This window comes from Mastacembelus armatus, chromosome 3 (genome assembly GCF_900324485.2).
Source record: "Mastacembelus armatus chromosome 3, fMasArm1.2, whole genome shotgun sequence".
Taxonomy (NCBI): Eukaryota; Metazoa; Chordata; class Actinopteri; order Synbranchiformes; family Mastacembelidae; genus Mastacembelus; species Mastacembelus armatus.
In genome coordinates, this window is record NC_046635.1 from 14,007,224 (window position 1) to 14,026,358 (window position 19,135).

Genomic DNA, 19,135 nt, shown 5'->3' on the forward strand with positions numbered 1-19,135 from the left:
AAGTCACAGCTCCGTTGAGCCCAGTGTTCCCTTAGCTCTCAGCAGTGATGAATTTATGAGTTTCTTTACAAATAAAATCACAACTATTAGAGATAAAATTCAGCAGATGCTTCCTATACCTGCAATAAATGAATCTTTTACTACAGTAGCTCTTGAATCATCTGTAGGACCTCAGTTATGTTTAGACTGCTTCTCTCCTATAGATCTCTCTGAATTTACATCAGTAGTTGCTTCATCGAAATCATCAACGTGTCTCTTGGACCCCATCCCGACTAGACTGCTTAAAGGCACCCTGCCATTAATGAACTCATCTTTATTGGACTTGGTAAATTTATCTCTAGTATCAGGCTACGTACCACAGGCCTTTAAGACTGCAGTAATCAAACCTTTACTCAAAAAGCCTAGTCTTGATCCAGGAGTCTTGGCTAATTGTAGACCAATATCCAACCTGCCATTTATTTCTAAAATCCTAGAAAAAGCTGTTGCTAAGCAGCTATCAGACCACTTACACAGGAATGAACTATTTGAAGATTTCCAATCAGGATTTAGAGCACATCATAGTACAGAAACAGCACTGTTGAAAGTTACCAACGATCTTCTCTTAGCCTCAGATAATGGACTTGTTTCGATACTTGTCCTCCTAGACCTTAGTGCAGCATTCGACACCATTGACCACAACATCTTATTACAGAGACTGGAGCATGTGATTGGTATCAGAGGAACAGCGTTAAAGTGGTTCCAATCCTATTTATCGGACAGATTCCAGTTTGTTCATGTCCATGATGAACCTTCCACACGAACAAAAGTTAGTTATGGAGTTCCACAAGGTTCTGTGCTAGGACCGATTCTGTTCACCCTGTACATGCTTCCTTTAGGATATATCATTAGGAAGCACTCTATTAATTACCACTGCTATGCGGATGACACTCAGTTATATCTATCTATTAAACCTGTTAACACAAACCAGTTAACCAGACTTCAGGCCTGTCTAACTGACATAAAGGCTTGGATGACCAGTAACTTTTTACTTTTAAACTCGGAGAAAACAGAAGTCATTATATTTGGGCCTAAAAATCTCAGAAATAACTTTTCTAAAATTATAGCTACTCTAGATGGCATAGCCCTGGCCTCCAGCACTACTGTAAAAAACCTTGGAGTTATTTTTGACCAGGACATGTCCTTTAACTCACACATAAAACAAATTTCTAGAACTGCATTCTTTCACCTGCGCAACATTTCCAAAATTAGGAACATCCTGTCTCAAAATGATGCAGAAAAACTAGTCCATGCATTTGTTTCCTCAAGGCTAGATTACTGTAACTCATTACTATCTGGATGTCCTAATATCTTAATAAAAAGCCTCCAATTAATCCAGAATGCCGCAGCCAGAGTCCTGACAGGAACTAGCAAGAGAGATCATATTTCTCCTATATTGGCTTCTCTTCATTGGCTCCCTGTAAAATATAGAATAGAATTTAAAATCCTTCTTCTCACATACAAATCCCTTCATAATCAAGCTCCTTCATACCTTAAAGACCTCATAGTACCATATTATCCCAATAGACCACTTCGCTCTCAGAGTGCAGGCCTACTTGTGGTTCCCAGAGTTCTCAAAAGCAGAATGGGAGGCAGAGCCTTTAGCTATCAAGCTCCTCTCCTGTGGAACCAGCTCTCAGCCTGGGTTCAGGAGGCAGACACTCTCTGTACTTTTAAGGCTAGACTTAAAACCTTCCTCTTTGACAAAGCATATAGTTAGGGCTGGCTTCAGGCAACCCTGAACCATCCCTTAGTTAGTTATGCTGCTATAGGCCTAGACTGCCCGAGGACCATCGGTGCACTGAGCTCCCCTACCCTAACCCCCCCCTTCTCTCCCACCTCATGTATATTCCACCATTGAATGTTACTAACCTTGTGCTCTCTCTCTCCCCTAGTTTGTGCTCTCTCCCTCTCTCTCTCTCTCTCTCTGTACCTTCTGCAGGTGTCCCTGGTCCTGGAGCTGTTTATCGCTGATGTGCAGTTACTGGCCCCACCAACTTGCAGTGTCTATTTGTTGTTTATTGTTGCTGTTCTTTTCTCTCTGCTCTATCCACTCACCCCAACCGGTCGAGGCAGATGGCCGCCCAAACTGAGCCCGGTTCTGCTGGAGGTTTTTTTCTTCCGTTAAAGGGAGTTTTTTCCTCTCCACTGTCGCCAAGTGCTTGCTCATAAGGGAATTGTTGGGTTTTTAGTTTTAGTTTTTGTAAAGTGCCTTGAGATGATTTGTATTGTGATTTGGCGCTATACAAATAAAATTGAATTGAATTGAATTGAATATATACACATATATATATATATATATATATATATATATATATATAACAGAAATGGAGAAAGAAAAAGGTCTTCTGAATTTACCATTCATGTGTGTGTTTCAAAGACCATATATATGTTTTAAAGAACTTGTTCATGTCTATTAAAAGCATGGAAAAAAAGAACATAGAAAAAACACAAGTTTCCATTATTGGGCATTATTATACAGCTGTACTGTACTTCAGCACCATCACATAAATACCAGAAGATACAAAAAACAGTGCAGTCAGGGTGGGAATATTGTTGTGATGGGAAAACCCAGATTTTTCCTGGAACACGTGTCTCTGCAGAGATATCACAAACCAGTGACATCACTGGTGCAAAGCTACTTCTTCACAAAACAGCAAGTCTGGGCCTGCTGCAGAGGAGGCTGGAAGCACAATCAGCTTTTACTTTACTGAAGTCCAGATAACACCACAATCTATTAAATACCCTTAAATGTTATCCCACACTTTGCTATATACCCAGTGTACAAAGAATCTTTTACACATATGTGACACTGGGGTGGAGTTTGTACCAGTCTCCTTTCTGAACTCAATGCTTCTAACACCCGCTAACCTAAACCATTCTTTGACCTTATTCTTACATACTCCCAGTTGCCAGGAGACAGAGAGTAAAAATATAAAATGCATATCAAGACAGATCAACATGACAAAAATATGGAGAATGGAGTCATATACAAGACCACGACACCTAGGCTAATCATAGCTATTCATAATGAGATGTCTGAAGCATGAGAGCTTTTATCTCATCAAAGAACTTAGCAGCCTCCTACTGCAATAGTAAGTACAAGACAGTGTGACTCAGAGATGAGGTAAGGTGATGTGAGCGCAAGAGGACATGGAGGGAAGAGGAAGAGCCAGAGTTATAAATACAGTATGCTGCATGGGATGGAACAAGACCCCATGCAGAAAGATAAGATGAAACGGGTGAAGGAGGAGGCGGCAGTGGCTTGGTCAGCACCTGCAAAAATCACCAAGTCGCCTCTGGATGACACCACACGAGCAGTCAGCTGCTTTAGCTTTTTACTGGCATACAACTGCTTAGTTGGCAATTTATTTTAGGTGATAAACTTAATAAGATTCCTATCTTCTGCACTCAAAAAAAACTCTAAAGCTAAATAGTAATAGTAATATCTAAAAGTACTCATATGAAGGAAAAAACTATAACCATTTATATCTAATGAAATTAGTGTAGCTAATTTCTATGCTAGAATTATGAGTAATTTTGTCATAAAACAACTTTGAATAACATTGATGGTGTTCTGCTAAACAACTGACAACTGTGCTTTTTTGTCACCTTTACAAACTGTGGGTGACTCAGAGTGTATCTGACTGCCTTCTCGATATACAGTATGAAGTGTAAGAGGCAAAAACCTAATACCTAAATTTAATTCTAATTAAATTCTTGTTTTCTGCCCACAAATTATTCAGACTCTCTGCCATCATCCACCATCAGTGTTTACAGTACAATATTTGGATTTAAAGTCAGTGGCACATTTACATAGACTAAGTTTCACTCTCTATCTGAATACTCTGTACTACATTTCACAGATTCCTACAGATCTACAGATATCCTTTTTATCTTTTTTATTACTTTTTGTTACATTGTCCCTCACACTTCCTACTTACACCAACTTTTATCTCATTCGTCCTTATTAAACTGAGGAGGCTCTCCCAAAATATCTGGATATCTTCTTCACGACATGCTGACTGGGTCCTGGAAGAAGTCAGCTTTCTTTCAGAGGTGTTGAGCTATCTCTCCTGTCTTGGGCATGGGGAGAGTGAAAAATGATGCCAGGCCATAAAAAATACTTTGGGATAAGTGTAGTGTGCAGTGGGTTTGAGTGCTGTAATACACAGTGCTACATGGGACAGAGCAGGATCTCACTGAGGCTGTTTTGGCAGGCTTTTAGTAGATTGCCCCCAGGGCAAAGGGAAGCTGCTCAGCACAAGCCCAGATGAGTCTAGTACTAGAAAACACTGTCAGGTCTCCATTGGCAGGGACAAGGACCCAACAGCTCCAAATAGATATACCATCAGTCACAAGAACATGCCTTTTTGCTCACTGTTGTGGACACCCAGCCCAGAATAATCATGTCACCAACATTTTCGTCTGTCTTTCTTACATTTGTAATTTTGCACAAAAATTTTCTTCTCCCCACATACAGTATCCAAACTTTCCTCCTCCTGTTAATCCCTTCAGTACCCTTAAGTTGGCAGAGTCAGGATGTGTGGGAAAGAAATGAGAAAGCAAGTGGTAGAGAAAAAAGTAGAGTGAAGGTTTACTGAAAAACAGGGCACCAGAGGGAAACTGTTTCCATTTGGAGAGGAGAGTCTGAGTCACAGAAGGTGAAAGTAGAACTAGGTAGATGCTGGGATGAGTTGCATGAAAGCAGGAAAAGAAGGGATAACAGGGCACAAGAGGTGTGAAGAAGCAGAATCTCCCTCCAGAACAATGAGGCAATAGCAAATAGCAGCTTTAAAGTGAGTGGTGAGAAAATGGTTGTTTACCTGGTCATATTCCAAGGCCCCAGGGTAAAGGGGCCAACCGAGAAAAAGCTCAGCAATTACACAGCCTAGGGACCACATGTCTATGGCTTCACAAAATGGCAATCCCAAAATAATCTCTGGAGCCCTGTGGAAGAGAGAAAAAGCACAGCTGTTAGGTTCCAACAGCACAAGAATAACATTCAGTATTAAAGTGCTTAACTGTGATGTTGGCCTTTGGAAAATAACATGCCATAATGTTTCTGTGCCATCTTTACCATCTGTATCCATAAGACATAAAACAAAATTTACAAACTAAAATATTGCATTAACAACCCACTAAATGTTTTCTCTGGAAAGAATAAACAAGTTCTTATGAAATGTAAACTATTACTCTTTAGCTACAACCATTGAATTTCACTACTCATGCATGTTTTGTTTTTGGCTTTAAAAGCTCATGCTGACGTTTTGTGAAAATAAATATACATTATTATGAATGTTCTGAAATTCCTAATGATGCCCTGTCAGCTGGGAATGTGTGATACACATTAAAACAGTGCCATTTGGACTTGGAAGTCAGTGTTGTGTACTAAAGCACCAAGCATCAACAGGCTGAGCCAGTGGGTTAGCAGGTCAAACAGGCTGTGATCAGAGCTGTGGCAGGCTGTTGTATCTGCTTAGGCTGATGGGAAATAAGAAGCATAGTCACTACTTCGTCACCTACATGCTGGCTCAGTGTTATTGCAACTCAATAACAGCACTGTAATACCACGTTACAGGGATGACCATTGGTGAAGCAGGCCTGTCAGCAGCAATGTAGGTAAGACATGCTGACAACTCTCAAGAAGTCTGTATTTACGAAACACCACAAAGCCTATAACTGTGCCTGACAGCAAGTAGCAAGTAGTCCCAGCTCTTTCACCTGTTTTTCTGTAGAGTAACCTCATTACACCTCATTAAAATTAATAAGAGGCAATTCAGCTTACAGAAACACTACAAACCATTGGGGCAAGTCACAACATTGTAGAAAAATGTCTAAGAGTAACATGAGTATGGTGGTAGTGTTTTAGTAGAATTTTGCTTACATCACTGATTTTACATAACAGCAGGGCTTCAGCATAATACAATATTGTTGTTTATAGTCTTTACAATTGCAGCAATATAAGTGCATTGATATAATGCTGTGATTTTAACAGTATATTTATCCTTATAGCCAACACAGATGACAACACTCATAATACATTTGAGGGAAACTTGAGCGATGGAGATATTTTTTCAGTTCAGTTCAAAACATACAGAAAACATACCTTCAAATATTTACCAACATCAAAGAACCCAGATGACTGGAATAAGGTAAAAAAATGATTTAGGAGAAGATTTTATGATTATGTACTGATTTATATTGAATGTATGATACACAAAGGTTCCATCAGACAACACTGTGACATCTTTAGAGTTACATGGGAGCAAACTGTGTGGGTAGCAAAAGCAAGTCTAAGATCTGCTAAAATAAGGTTTTATCACACAGCTAAAACAAACGCATGCAACAGCTGGTGATATAGGCAACACAGCAGCAGAAAACCAATTACGCCAACCATTTCAGCCCTGCAGGCATGTCCTATTTATAAAGAACAGGTTTTCCCTGGAGGAGTGAGGAGAGAAATCAAAACCACATATAAACACATTGTTCACTCATATAGGCACCAAGCTGAGACTGGGATATACAGTGACGTATATCTCAGTCTCATTGGTCAAATAGAGAATACCCTGTAACCAAAACTCACATTCCTCCCTCCAATAACACCTAAAGTTCATCAGTAGTTCACATTAATTTATTACACCCTACAAGCTCAGGTAGTGCAAGATATGCTGAATTAGGGCTTTTATACAGGCCTAAAGAACTGCTTCTACAAACAATACTTTCCTATTTCGGAAAGTCAAAATAGGCCTACTAATTTAATCTTATGAAAAATAAGCACTATGACAAAACAATGATTCCAATGAAAAAAAGGTGGCTTTGAGAAAAATCAAAATCTAACACTCCTTGATTTTCAACAAAATTATGTAAACAAAAAACAAGAAAAGGTGGGGACAGAAGATTCATGAGTCACCTTATGATTACAGCTTATTAATTTCTTTAAATACTTCATAAAATTACACAAAGTGCTTCTGGACACAAAGACAGTCACGTGTTATTTTCAATAGCAGTACAACATGAAAATCACAGGGTGGAATAATATAGTAGAAAAGCAGATCTTTAGTTTTGGGGGATGAGTGGATGTTGCTATGGTTGCATGGCTCTGACCTAATCAATGGAACTCAAGCCTCACTGCCCTCCCTGTGAAACAAAATCTAATTTCCATTTTGAGGATATGACGTACAAGCTAAGAGGCCACTGAATGCTCTAGCAGCAGATGCCGCGTGACTGTTCACTACCACGTGCAAGAGTTCCAAAGGGAACTGACAACAAAGTAATACAATGAGGGACTAGTATCTTCCCTTTTGTCCAGCGCATGCATACCTTACCACTGTATATAACACTTAAGAGTAACAAGTGGGTACTGAAATCATGAATAAATAGGTGTGTCTGAACTGTTATCAACTCAGAACAATGACAGCAAAAGCACCAGGTACCATATTTTCCCAGCTATAAAATCACACTGGAGTATAAGTCGCTTTTAGCAAAAACAGCCTGGTTCAAGAGGAAAAAAAAAAAAACACATAAGTTGCTTTTAGTAGTCACATTTCTAATTATACAAATTATTGTCTAAATTAGCCTATAAAGAACATAGGCTAGGCATAACAGCAAGCAGAAATGCTTTATGAAATTCATTTATCCGTGTTAAGTAATGTTAAACAACTGTGTGGGGATGAAATAGCATCACTTCCTCATCTTTTGGTTTGTCTGAATTTCAGCTGCATACTTTATTACCTGCACTGTGAAGTCTTCACTATAGCTCTTTCTTTTGGGTGGCATTTTCACTTGTGTTACACTAGAAGTTAGATTTTAAGCATGAAAATTAACCTTTTTTACTTCTTCAGTGGTACAGTATTATCTTCGAGTTAAGAGTTCAATCAAATCTTCTATGACAACTTACCATACAAATTACAAGATGCATTTATAGAGAGAATTAAATACGCACATTATGTTTAAAATTGTTAGAAGGATTGTTTTTTTTGTTTGTTTGTTTTTTTTTTTTTTTGTTAAATCACTCATGCTGTTGATGATTTTATTTAATAGTTCTAGGCAAACACGGTGCAACATGTAACATTTGGTTTTGGTGAGGGCACAACAGAACAAGCCCAGACTAAGATTAACATGAAATTCTGTATTGGCTGCAAGCACACCACTGTGTCAGCTACAACTTGCCTTCACTACAGGCATGATGTTCAACAATAATCACAAAAAAACAACATTTTTTTAAATGTTAAAAATAAATAAAATATTCAAGTTCAATAGTCCTTCAATTCAAACACCTTTTTTTATTAAACCCTTCATTTTTTTCCCTATTTTTTCCTCTGTTTCTCATTCACAACAAAAGAGGTTATGTTAGTTCGGAACCAACGCAAACGATGCATTGCAAAATTCAAAAACACAGAAGATCTTCTAGCCTAATAGCTTATATTAGGAAATGGTGCTCTTTTATGTGCTTGTTTATGCTGCAGTCTGCTGGGGAGGCAGGATAAAGCAGAAGGAGACAAGGCAGCTAGATAAAGTGGTGCAAAAAGCTGGTTCAGTGACTGGAATGAGGCTGGACTTATGGGAGACTGGTGGAGAGATGCACACAGAAAAATGTAGACACCATCCTGGAATACACAATCATCGCCTTCACAACATGCTGATGGACCAGAGGCAGGTGTAGTGAATAACGCAACTCACTGCGCTGCAGGGCTGAACGATACAGGAGATCCTTCATCCCCACTGTCCATCAAGCGCTACAACACCTTAGAAATTGGCAGATGACTACTGACTACTCTCTCTACTGACCTACTAATTAACTACAAGACTACCTGAATCTCCCTTCAGGGAATAAGAAAGTTTATCTCATCTCATGGCTAAAGACAGTTCTGCTGGTCTCTACTGCATCTCCAGTTCCTTCTGCCATTGTCCCCAGATTGCTGGTTAACATTTAATACACCATTTAAAGATGACATGTTTTGTAGTTGGAAAGTTTGTCATTTGACACCGTGTGGTTAACTGTTAATTTCTTACACTATTTGTGTCAAATTAAGGTAAACATATCTCAGATATATATTTATACTATGCTGCTCTACTACACTTTCAATCTCATCTGGAAAAAAAAAAAACAGTGCAGACGCAAGTCTTATCTGCAAGGAGGACCGTTATCTTTCTTATTCATAGCCATTATCTCACACACCAGAAATAGTCCTTCCTCTCTGCTCTGTCCTCTCTGAGAGGAAGCAAGTGTAAAGTGGCATCAAACCAGCTCACACAGCAAATTAAGGGTGGCTACAAATTGGGAGGGGCATCATTGTCATTGCATGCTTTCTCAGGTCTTCTTCTGATAAGTTAACTCAGTTGGACTGGCCACAAACTGACACCATGGTGACTAAATGCTGGAAGAATGGAGCCTTACTGCACATCTCTTACAGGAACTGTAATTCCACACACTGCCAGAGCATCTTGCATTATTCAGTGGAACACTGACACAATGTAGGAAAGGTGGAGATAGCCCTTGCACTGTGATCTGCCCAGAACTTAGATTAAGGATTCGAGGCTTCCGACATGTTTTACTGATATAAACTACTTGCGATACAAACACACACATACGCACCTCCTCGTAGGACCACGGTGTTCTTTTGTGAGTAGTGTTAGCCATTTGCCTCGCTAAAGACTCTAAAAATGGAACCTAAAACCTGGAACAGACTTTTGAATTGTGTCTACACAATTGATGCATAGGAGCACAAATAAGTGTAACACTACTGTGTGTCACCATGTCAAATGCAATAAAGGTCAGGTCAGAAAATGTAATGAGATTATGTCTTATTTCCAAATTCCAGAATAACCTAAAATGAATTAAATTAAAAGGTAAGTTTATAATTCAATCCATTTTTGAGGACTACTTTCTGACAGACCATGGCATTGTTCTTTATGGGTATCAGGCTGTAGACAGTAACATGAGAATAATTTCATTAACAAATAACATGCACTGTGCAAACAGATCAGCATTAATATTCTGTAAATATACTTTAACATTTACAAGATCACAAATATTAAATCAGAAGCTTAAGAAAGAAAATGAAGTACATGTAGAAGTTGTGATTTAGTAGCAGGTCCTAGCTGTCTATACAAACCAGGGTGGCAAATTATAAGTGGCCACTGGTCAAATATTTGTAACTTGCAGAAGTAGCAAGTGTATCTGTCAGACTTACTGGTAGCTGATAGAGATTTCAGACACACACAGACACACACACACCAAATGGACATATGAAAATCAAAACAGGCGATGTTTGTGCAGGTTGACCTTGAACAAGTGAGAGCTCTCTAGTATTTCAAGCTGTCCTTATTTCACTCTGGCTGATATGTGCTGCACCATCTATAGAAGTCAAAGCACACTGGCCGGTGTCCCATGTGCTATTTTAAGCAACCTTTCACTCTTAGCCTCAGCAACGCTGTTCCCCCACTATATGCAAAGCGTACTCCTGTCTGGTTGTCTGTGAGGGAGTAGAAACTATGAAACCTTTTTACCTACCATTTTTCATTTCATTTGTATTTTGTAATCATAACTCTGACACCTGACAAGAAAATATCAGAAAAATTAAACATTTATTTCTAAAGTTTTAATACTCCAATACTTAATTCTAACATTACTACTACCAATATACAGTGGGTACGGAAAGTATTCAGACCACTTTAAGTTTTTCACTCTTTGTGTCATTGCAGCCATTTGCCAAAATCAAAAAAGTTCATTTTATTTCTCATTAATGTACAGTCAGCACACCATCTTGACAGAAAAAACAGAAATGTAGAAATTTTTGCAAATTTATTAAAAAAAGAAAAACTGAAATATCACACGGTCATAAGTATTCAGACCCTTTGCAGTGACACTCATATTTAACTCACATACTGTCCATTTCTTCTGATCCTCCTTGAGATGGTTCTGCTCCTTCATTGGAGTCCAGCTGTGTTTAATTAAACTGATTGGACTTGATTAGGAAAGGCACACACCTGTCTATATTAGACCTTACAGCTCACAGTGCATGTCAGAGCAAATGAGAATCATGAGGTCGAAGGAACTGCCCAAGGAGCTCAGAGACAGAATTGTGGCAAGGCACAGATCTGGCCAAGGTTACAAAAGAATTTCTGCAGCACTCAAGGTTCCTAAGAGCACAGTGGCCTCCATAATCCTCAAATGGAAAAAGTTTGGGACGACCAGAACTCTTCCTAGACCTGGCCGTCCAGCCAAACTGAGCAATCGTGGGAGAAGAGCCTTGGTGAGAGAGGTAAAGAAGAACCCAAAGATCACTGTGGCTGAGCTCCAGAGATGCAGTAGGGAGATGGGAGAAAGTTCCACAAAGTCAACTATCACTGCAGCCCTCCACCAGTCGGGGCTTAATGGCAGAGTGGCCCAATGCAAGCCTCTCCTCAGTGCAAGACACATGAAAGCCCGCATAGAGTTTGCCAAAAAACACATGATGGACTCCCAGACTATGAGAAATAAGATTCTCTGGTCTGATGAGACCAAGATTTAATTTTTGGTGTTAATTCTAAGCGGTATGTGTAGAGAAAACCAGGCACTGCTTATCACCTGCCCAATACAATTCCTACAGTGAAACGGTGGGAGCATCATGTTGTGGGGGTGTTTTTCAGCTGCAGGGACAGGACGACTGGTTGCAATTGAAGGAAAGATGAATGCGGCCAAGTACAGAGATATCCTGGAAGAAAACCTCTTCCAGAGTGCTCAGGACCTCAGACTGGGCCAAAGGTTCACCTTTCAACAGGACAATGACCCTGAGCACACAGCTAAAATAACAAAGGAGTGACTTCGGAACAACTCTGTGACCGTTCTTGACTGGCCCAGCCAGAGCCCTGACCTAAACCCAATTGAGCATCTCTGGAGAGACCTGAAAATGGCTGTCCATCAAAGTTCACCATCCAACCTGACGGAACTGGAGAGGATATGCAAGGAAGAATGGCAGAGGATCCCCAAATCCAGGTGTGAAAAACTTGTTGCATCATTCCCAAGAAGACTCATGGCCGTACTAGCTCAAAAGGGTGCTTCTACTCAATACTGAGCACAGGGTCTGAATACTTATGACCATGTGATATTTCAGTTTTTCTTTTTTAATAAATTTGCAAAAATTTCTACAATTCTGTTTTTTTCTGTCAAGATGGGGTGCTGAGTGTACGTTAATGAGAAATAAAATGAACTTTTTTGATTTTGGCAAATGGCTGCAATGACTCGAAAAGTGAAAAATTTAAAGTGGTCTGAATACTTTCCGTACCCACTGTACTAATGGTATGTAGTTGTTACCAATATCTGTGCATGTGTGTGAGTCCGTCCTATTTCTTTGCATTCTCAGGTCAGCAACTATACTGATGTCTACTGTATCAATGAAAGCAGCTACAGTGCTGACTTCCTTCTGCACAGAAATATAACAAAGTGCGACAGTCCTCTTTTGAGCAACTTTCTAAAACAATGCCAATTTACAATTGACAACAATACAACGCTATTAAAGAAGCATTTTTTGGGGATAAATTGAGAATGCAGTAAATGCTAGTGATAAGTATTTATTTCCACTTTTCTATAGAACTATTGCCAAGGAATTGTCAAAGCAAATGTTATCTCCTGTCAGTGAGAAATCCTACAATAAATGCAAATATATCTATTTTCATCAACTGTATTTTAATTCCCTGCAGAGAATAGTGTCAGTGTCTCTGTGTGCAGGCAAGTAGAAATATTTAAATGCATGTCACTAAAGGAGATAGCAGTGACCTGAAAAAAAATATTATGCTCAGTTCTCTACAACATCAGACAAAAAGGCACTATCTGTACCAAAAAAAAAAAAAAACAACAACAAAAAAAAAAAAACAATTCATTTAATCTTTAGTACATCCCCAGTTAATCAGATATTCTTGCCATAACATGTGGAGCTGTAAGCACTTGTAATCAGAAAACAGAATTTGCAGGCTATCCTAGGAGCATTTGCTTACGTTAGGGACAGAATAGAACATGTGGAATGATTCACAGTTAGTAGTAGTAGTAACTCCACTTCTTTATTACAGTTCAATAAAATGTCAAGATTTACATAAACTTTTTCAGGATTTATTTTTAGACTTCCTACAATCAGGTTGGCATTTTTAATTGTTGAACTGGTGTCTAAATTGAACATAATATTGATCAACATTTTAAACTGCAACATTATCTGTCACAGCAAAGTTAGTGACACAGGTTGACATAAGCCAGCAAATTTAAAATGGCAGGCCCTCTCCTTTTTGGAGAGTCAAACTTGCTGTGAACTGACATACAGTTCCGTTTTTCTTAATTTATTGTCTCAAGATGATGAAATCACATCTCAGTGAAACTCAGATACTGACTTGATGTTGAGACACAAGCCATGTGGCAGGGCAGGCTAACCTGCTAAAAATTTAGCAGCAATTACTTTTGTAAAACTGTACTAGTTCAAATAATATTAAACTAATGTGTAATATATGGGAAAAATTAACTATCTAGAATATTCCTAAAGACTTTTGAAACCTATGATATACTTGGTACCTAACAAAGGACAGGAATACATTGTGTTTGATGAATGCATGCTTTTTCAAATAGCACAAACATTTTACATTTCAGCCAATCTGAATCCAATATTAATTTTACTCATTTAATCTGAGTGTTACTCCCTTCGCTAAGTGAACCCGTTTTAGTTTACTATTTTTACTATTATGAATATTACTAAATTTGAAATGAATAATCAAACATCTCAAACTATGTCCTATAAACAAAATTCACATCCAAAAAAATATTTGTGCCTTAGATGTCCAAAATACAGAAAAAATAAAGATACTATATGTGCATATATTCAGCAAACAACAGCCTACTGATTCTGGCACACCTTTTTTCTCAATAGCTATTTGCTTTAAATTGATAAAGGTCCTAAATCAGAGCTAAGATCTGCTTCATTTACTAAAATTATATTAACCTACGATGACCTGACATCCACATACGTGGACATCACATTTTGGGTTGTCTGCACCATAATACTTAATTCTGTGTAACTGATACCTGTTGTACACAAATGTGAATCAACTGTTCCCACAGACAAAAAATACATTCCTAGTTTGGAATAGTAGCTTTGAAGCATTACAAAAAAGCAAAAACAAAACCAAAAAAAAAAAAAAAGCAAAAGCACATTGTCAAGGTTTTTTTGAATATGTTCTGTGTTAAGTTTTGTTTTTCCATATCCATGTTCAGAAGTTAAAACAGTTACACATGCAAGAGTGACAATGAAAAATGCTGAAAACAGTGTTCAGGCTGGAAATAAAAGAGATTGGCACTTTGTTACACGATGGTGTCTTGACTGTGTTCTGAGGAAACTCAGACCAAATGTCCCCATATGTGGACTTTTTTTTTTTTTTTTTTTCAAGAAGTGCTTCATGTTCAAAGATAATATCTGTATATTATATTTATTCATTCCACCTAATACCAAGTAGCTAGAAGAAATCTAAAATGCAAGCCAAACCAAAGCTAAGATCTTAGGAGGTTAATAAAAATTTAACTGGGCAATTCTGGCTGCTAAACTTGTAGTGATACAGTTGAACTATAGAAGACGTCTCACTCTCTTAGTTGTAGGAGCCATTCTACTCTGATTTAGAAATGCTACAGAGCTATGCTTCATTAAACTGATAAAATAAATCTTTGGCAGATAACAATGTTTCCATACCACTTTGCACAAACCTGACAACAGTATGTTTCATTTTGTCCTGTCCTGATGTTAAAACAAATATGACTATTTACACAGAGCGAACTTGTTCACCATTTAAAAAGGTGTAAATACATCCACTTGCAAATGACCTGGATGAGAGACCACCTTCTCCCTAACCCAGAGATCCTAACGGAAAAACACAAGCTGGATGATAGTTAAGTACCTAAAACATACACACAACACAAGTGATGTATAAGACATAAGAAACCCAGTGTAAACAGGTGCACTCATTACAAAAGAAGAGTGTCTAGTACGTCAGCTGTAAGACTGAAATGCAGCCAATGTAGACTGGTTATGCGTAACTGCTGTGATATTTGGTTGAATATGCCTTTTTTTTTTTTTTTCAAAATTAGCTTAATAGTTCACTTTAGCTGTGAGACAGTGTGACAAATGCATTACCACAATGTCCTCCTTGCAGTGGGTTACTAGCCATAGGGCAACACAGTCCATATGTCCTAACTGTATATGTATCCAGGGCAAATATTGACCGTCATAGCTCATTCTGTGTAAGTCCGTGTACAAGCAAAGTTGTCAGTTAATCAGTTATTATATGATTTGCTCAATCACTATCTACAAAGTGTATACCAGTTGCCAAGGTTTGAATTCAACTTTGTTAACAATTAATCATGTCACTTATTTACCAAATATTGATGATTAGATTAAAACAGTTGAACCGTTTTACTTGGTGTTCTTATCTCATAGTTTCCATGAAAACTAAGGAAAGGTAAAATCCAAACTCTGAACTGGGTCATTCCTGCTGCTTATATAACAGTTCATTTTATTTCAGGCCTGGTTTTCTAATCAAACCAAAACACTGTTAACATAAAACATAATATGCCTGCCAGTTTTCTTTCACACAGTTACTATTGTATCTACTGCCATGTCATACCCCATAGTCCATAATAGCAGACTTATGTCTAGAATGGCATTTAGTAATTATGCTCCTAGTTTTTCATGACTTAATCTAAAATTTCACACTGAAAATATTTGCCCATACATTTTTTTTCATAATTCGTCATAATTTTTATAATCCCTTTCAAGATCAAACCTTTTTAGCACTGAAAAGAAATCTTGAAATCTTTACAGTGTCAATTAAACATCTATTCCTCATTATTCTTTTGATTTCAGGCAGAAGAGCTTTTTTTCCTGGGCATTAAGAATATGAACTGTCAGTGTGAGGCCTGCTGTAAACACTGCAGGATCACAGTCTGTGGTATGTGGCTCTTAAATTCGCAGGATGTTTTGCAATATGGGAAACATTCCTTGCTTGCTAGAGGAAGGAAATTTTTTAACCTAATTGTGTTGGACACCAACAGACAGTGAAACTAGTTTTTAATGAAGGGAAGTAAACCCTGCTTTGTTAAAATCAAAAATCTTTTTCTCATTATTTTGTACTCACCTATAGTACCGAGACTGAAGGTACGTGGAGCACAATGCTTTGGACACATGACTGGCTGAGCCAAAGTCTATCACCTTCACCCTGTAGGGTTGTCTCACTGGGTCCACCAGCATTATATTCTCTGGCTTGAGGTCTGCATGAATCAGACCCATGCTCTTCAGCTTTTTCAGAGCTATAGCTACTTGCTGTAGCACAGGTCTAATCACTTTCAGGGGCAGTGGGCTGAACTTATTCTGCTTCAGGAAATCATACAGGTTCTGCTCAAGCATCTCAAACACCAGGCAGGTGTGGCTGCGGTGCTGGAAGCATTCAAAAGCTCGCACCAGGTTGTGCTCATCCGCATTCTCCCCACTCAAACGTGCAAGGATGCCGACTTCAATCTGACCCTGCCGTGCATATGAAGGGTGGTTCTTCAGGATCTTCACAGCCACTACATCACCCGTGCCCCTCTTCCAGCACTTTACAACCTGGCCAAACGTGCCACGTCCCAAGAAATCCAGCACTTCATAAGTATTCTTCATGGAACACAGGACTTCATGTTGTACTACCTGATAGTCCCCATCCCCTCCTCCTGTGCCTCCTGCTGCACCTACACCAGGCCCTGCACCCTGTTTGGAGGGGCCTCCTCCAGCCCCCACAGCCGCAGGCGCAGTCATGACTGCGTTCCCTACATTCGTCGTTTGCAACATGGCAGGCAACATTGACAGTTCCTCCACAATCTGCATGGTGCTCCCTCGATTATCCAACTCCTCACTTTTACGTTTCAGCCCACATCTCTGAGAGCTGTCAGCTGAGTTTAAACCTCCACAGTTCTCTTCTCTGGCACCCTCCTCCTCTTCTTCTCTGCCTTCCTCACGTTCTCCACTGCAGCCCTCTCCCCTTCCCCCTCCTCCTGCTCTTGTTGCTCCACTGCTGCCCTGACCTGCTGTGTCTGTCTGTTGCTGCTGCTCCTTGCCCTGCGTGTGGACAATCCTTATGTCCTGCTGCTGCTGGGCCGCAGCTAGGCCTGGTCCTCCTGGTCCACCTCCCCCTCCTCCTCTTGTACCAGGCTGCTGTCTCTGTATGCCACGGACCACCACCGTCTGTACCGGATACTCTTTTCCTCCACGCACTTTTACATCCACTGTCAAGACTTGGTTCACAAATGAGTGGGCTTGTTTTGTTGGGTGCACAATGTCAAGGGTTCTGCTGTTCAGAAAAGTCCGCGGGTGTGCCCTCTCATGGTACACACAGCTGCTGGGCTCAACTTTAAGTTTCTTTACACTGCTAAAGGCACTTGTCTGGGTTTGATAAATGTGTGGTGGGTAGACCAAGACTTGTGAGGCCATACCTGTAGATAAAAAGAATAAAGCAGCATTAGTTTGGATCCTTAACTATTAGAAAGTAAACCATTAATATAACTATGCCAAATAATTAGGGAAATTGTTACAAAGCACACTCATGCTTAAATGTTGACATTTTGTATAATACAATCTACCCATCAACATCAGCCAAACTAAAAAAAAAAAAAAAAAACAGATCTAAGAATGTTTCTGTCTTTATTGCCTAAGGTAAGCGTAAGCTGAAGTACTTTATGTCCAAAACGTGTATGTGTAAAACTGTGTGAATGTAATTAGACCATTTATGCAAATAAGAGGCTGCTCAGAGATATTGTGATTAAAAAAAAAAAATTATAACATTTGTTACACTCAATACATATTTTAAGGGGTTTAGAACAAAAGAGCATGCCCTATTTACTGCAATCGCTCCACCACCTCCACGCAGTAGATGACTAACTTCTCAAAGGTTTGCCTGACCTTTTCCTGTAATTTCCATGCATCCTACTGCAGGTCTCTAGGCAACCAACAGATAGGGAGAGAGGATAATAGACAAAGAGAAAAATAAAGTCACAAAACATCATCAGGTCCAAAACTTCTAAAACATAAAGGTCTAGAACTTATTCTCTTTCTCAAACAAATTGACTTGGACTCTGGTGTGACTTACAGTCTGGAAAATATGGTACCTTCCAGGACCCTATAACCTACTTTCATTCTGGGGCACATTCATTAAGATACAAGCAACTTATCCCCAAAGGTTTCCACACTTTATTCAGGAGTGCATTTTCAGAACCATGTTTTTACATACATGAAAACCTAACTAGGCAAATCTTCATCAATGTTCTGTGTGCTGTGCATAAATAAGCTAATCTTATCAATACCACCATCATTTTACTGTCTCTGATTCAGGTTTGGGCTGTTAGTTCCTCTGTAGAGTCTCCAAAAATAAGTATCCTGGATGGAACACTTCTGTTGTGATAACACCCCTCCGACTCTATTCTGAGCAGCAAGATAAGGTCAACCTATTCTCTTGACAGCCCTCTGCACAATCATACATTGCATTACTGTTCTATGGGCACTGCGATCTTCTGTCACTAAACAATTTAACAAATTATCCAAAGCAGGGCTCAAAGGCAAGTATTTTGCAATAAATAAAATAGGAAATGCTTCATCTGCAAATAAAAATTGGCCATCCTGGCGCACCAACATGTGTGCCCTGCCTGTCCAGTCTGACACCCCACACAAACGTTTTCATTATATACTCCATAAAGCTCAGAGGCATATGCAATGTTCTTCACTAGACTGTAGGTTACCTAACTCATGTCAGGGCAAATGGCTGGGGCAGAAAACCAGAAAACTTAGTCACTTTGGGAAACAGACATAGCTAAAATAAATCAATCAATTCACATTTGCTACAGGTAATAATAATAATAATAATAAATTTTATTTCATGGCGCCTTTCAAACTCTCAAGGTCACCTTACAGAGAGAAAAAGGAAGCATACAGCATGAAATACATAGAGTGCATTAAAACAACAATAACAACAATGCATAAACAGATGGCCAGAATGTAAAGGCAAAAGTGCAGAGCATCCAGGAAGTGAGCGATGTACAGCAAAAGCAAATTGAAACACAAAA

At 39.0% G+C, this 19,135-nt stretch overlaps 1 protein-coding gene across 3 annotated transcripts in view; it reads right to left on the minus strand.

The window, feature by feature from the left end:
* hipk3b (homeodomain interacting protein kinase 3b) overlaps positions 1-19,135 on the minus strand; it is a 61,839-nt gene that overhangs the window by 33,164 nt on the left and 9,540 nt on the right. For 2 of the 3 annotated variants that reach the window (XM_026320445.1, XM_026320444.1), the window contains exons 2-4: positions 17,979-18,015; positions 16,183-17,512; positions 4,863-4,986 (exon numbers count right to left, since the gene is read on the minus strand). In XM_026320445.1, the coding sequence (XP_026176230.1) occupies positions 4,863-4,986; positions 16,183-17,512; positions 17,979-17,997 (1,473 nt within the window). In that variant the 5' untranslated portion in view covers positions 17,998-18,015. The remainder of the gene's footprint in view (positions 1-4,862; positions 4,987-16,182; positions 17,513-17,978; positions 18,016-19,135) is intronic. The other variant, XM_026320443.1, reaches the window with a different exon arrangement.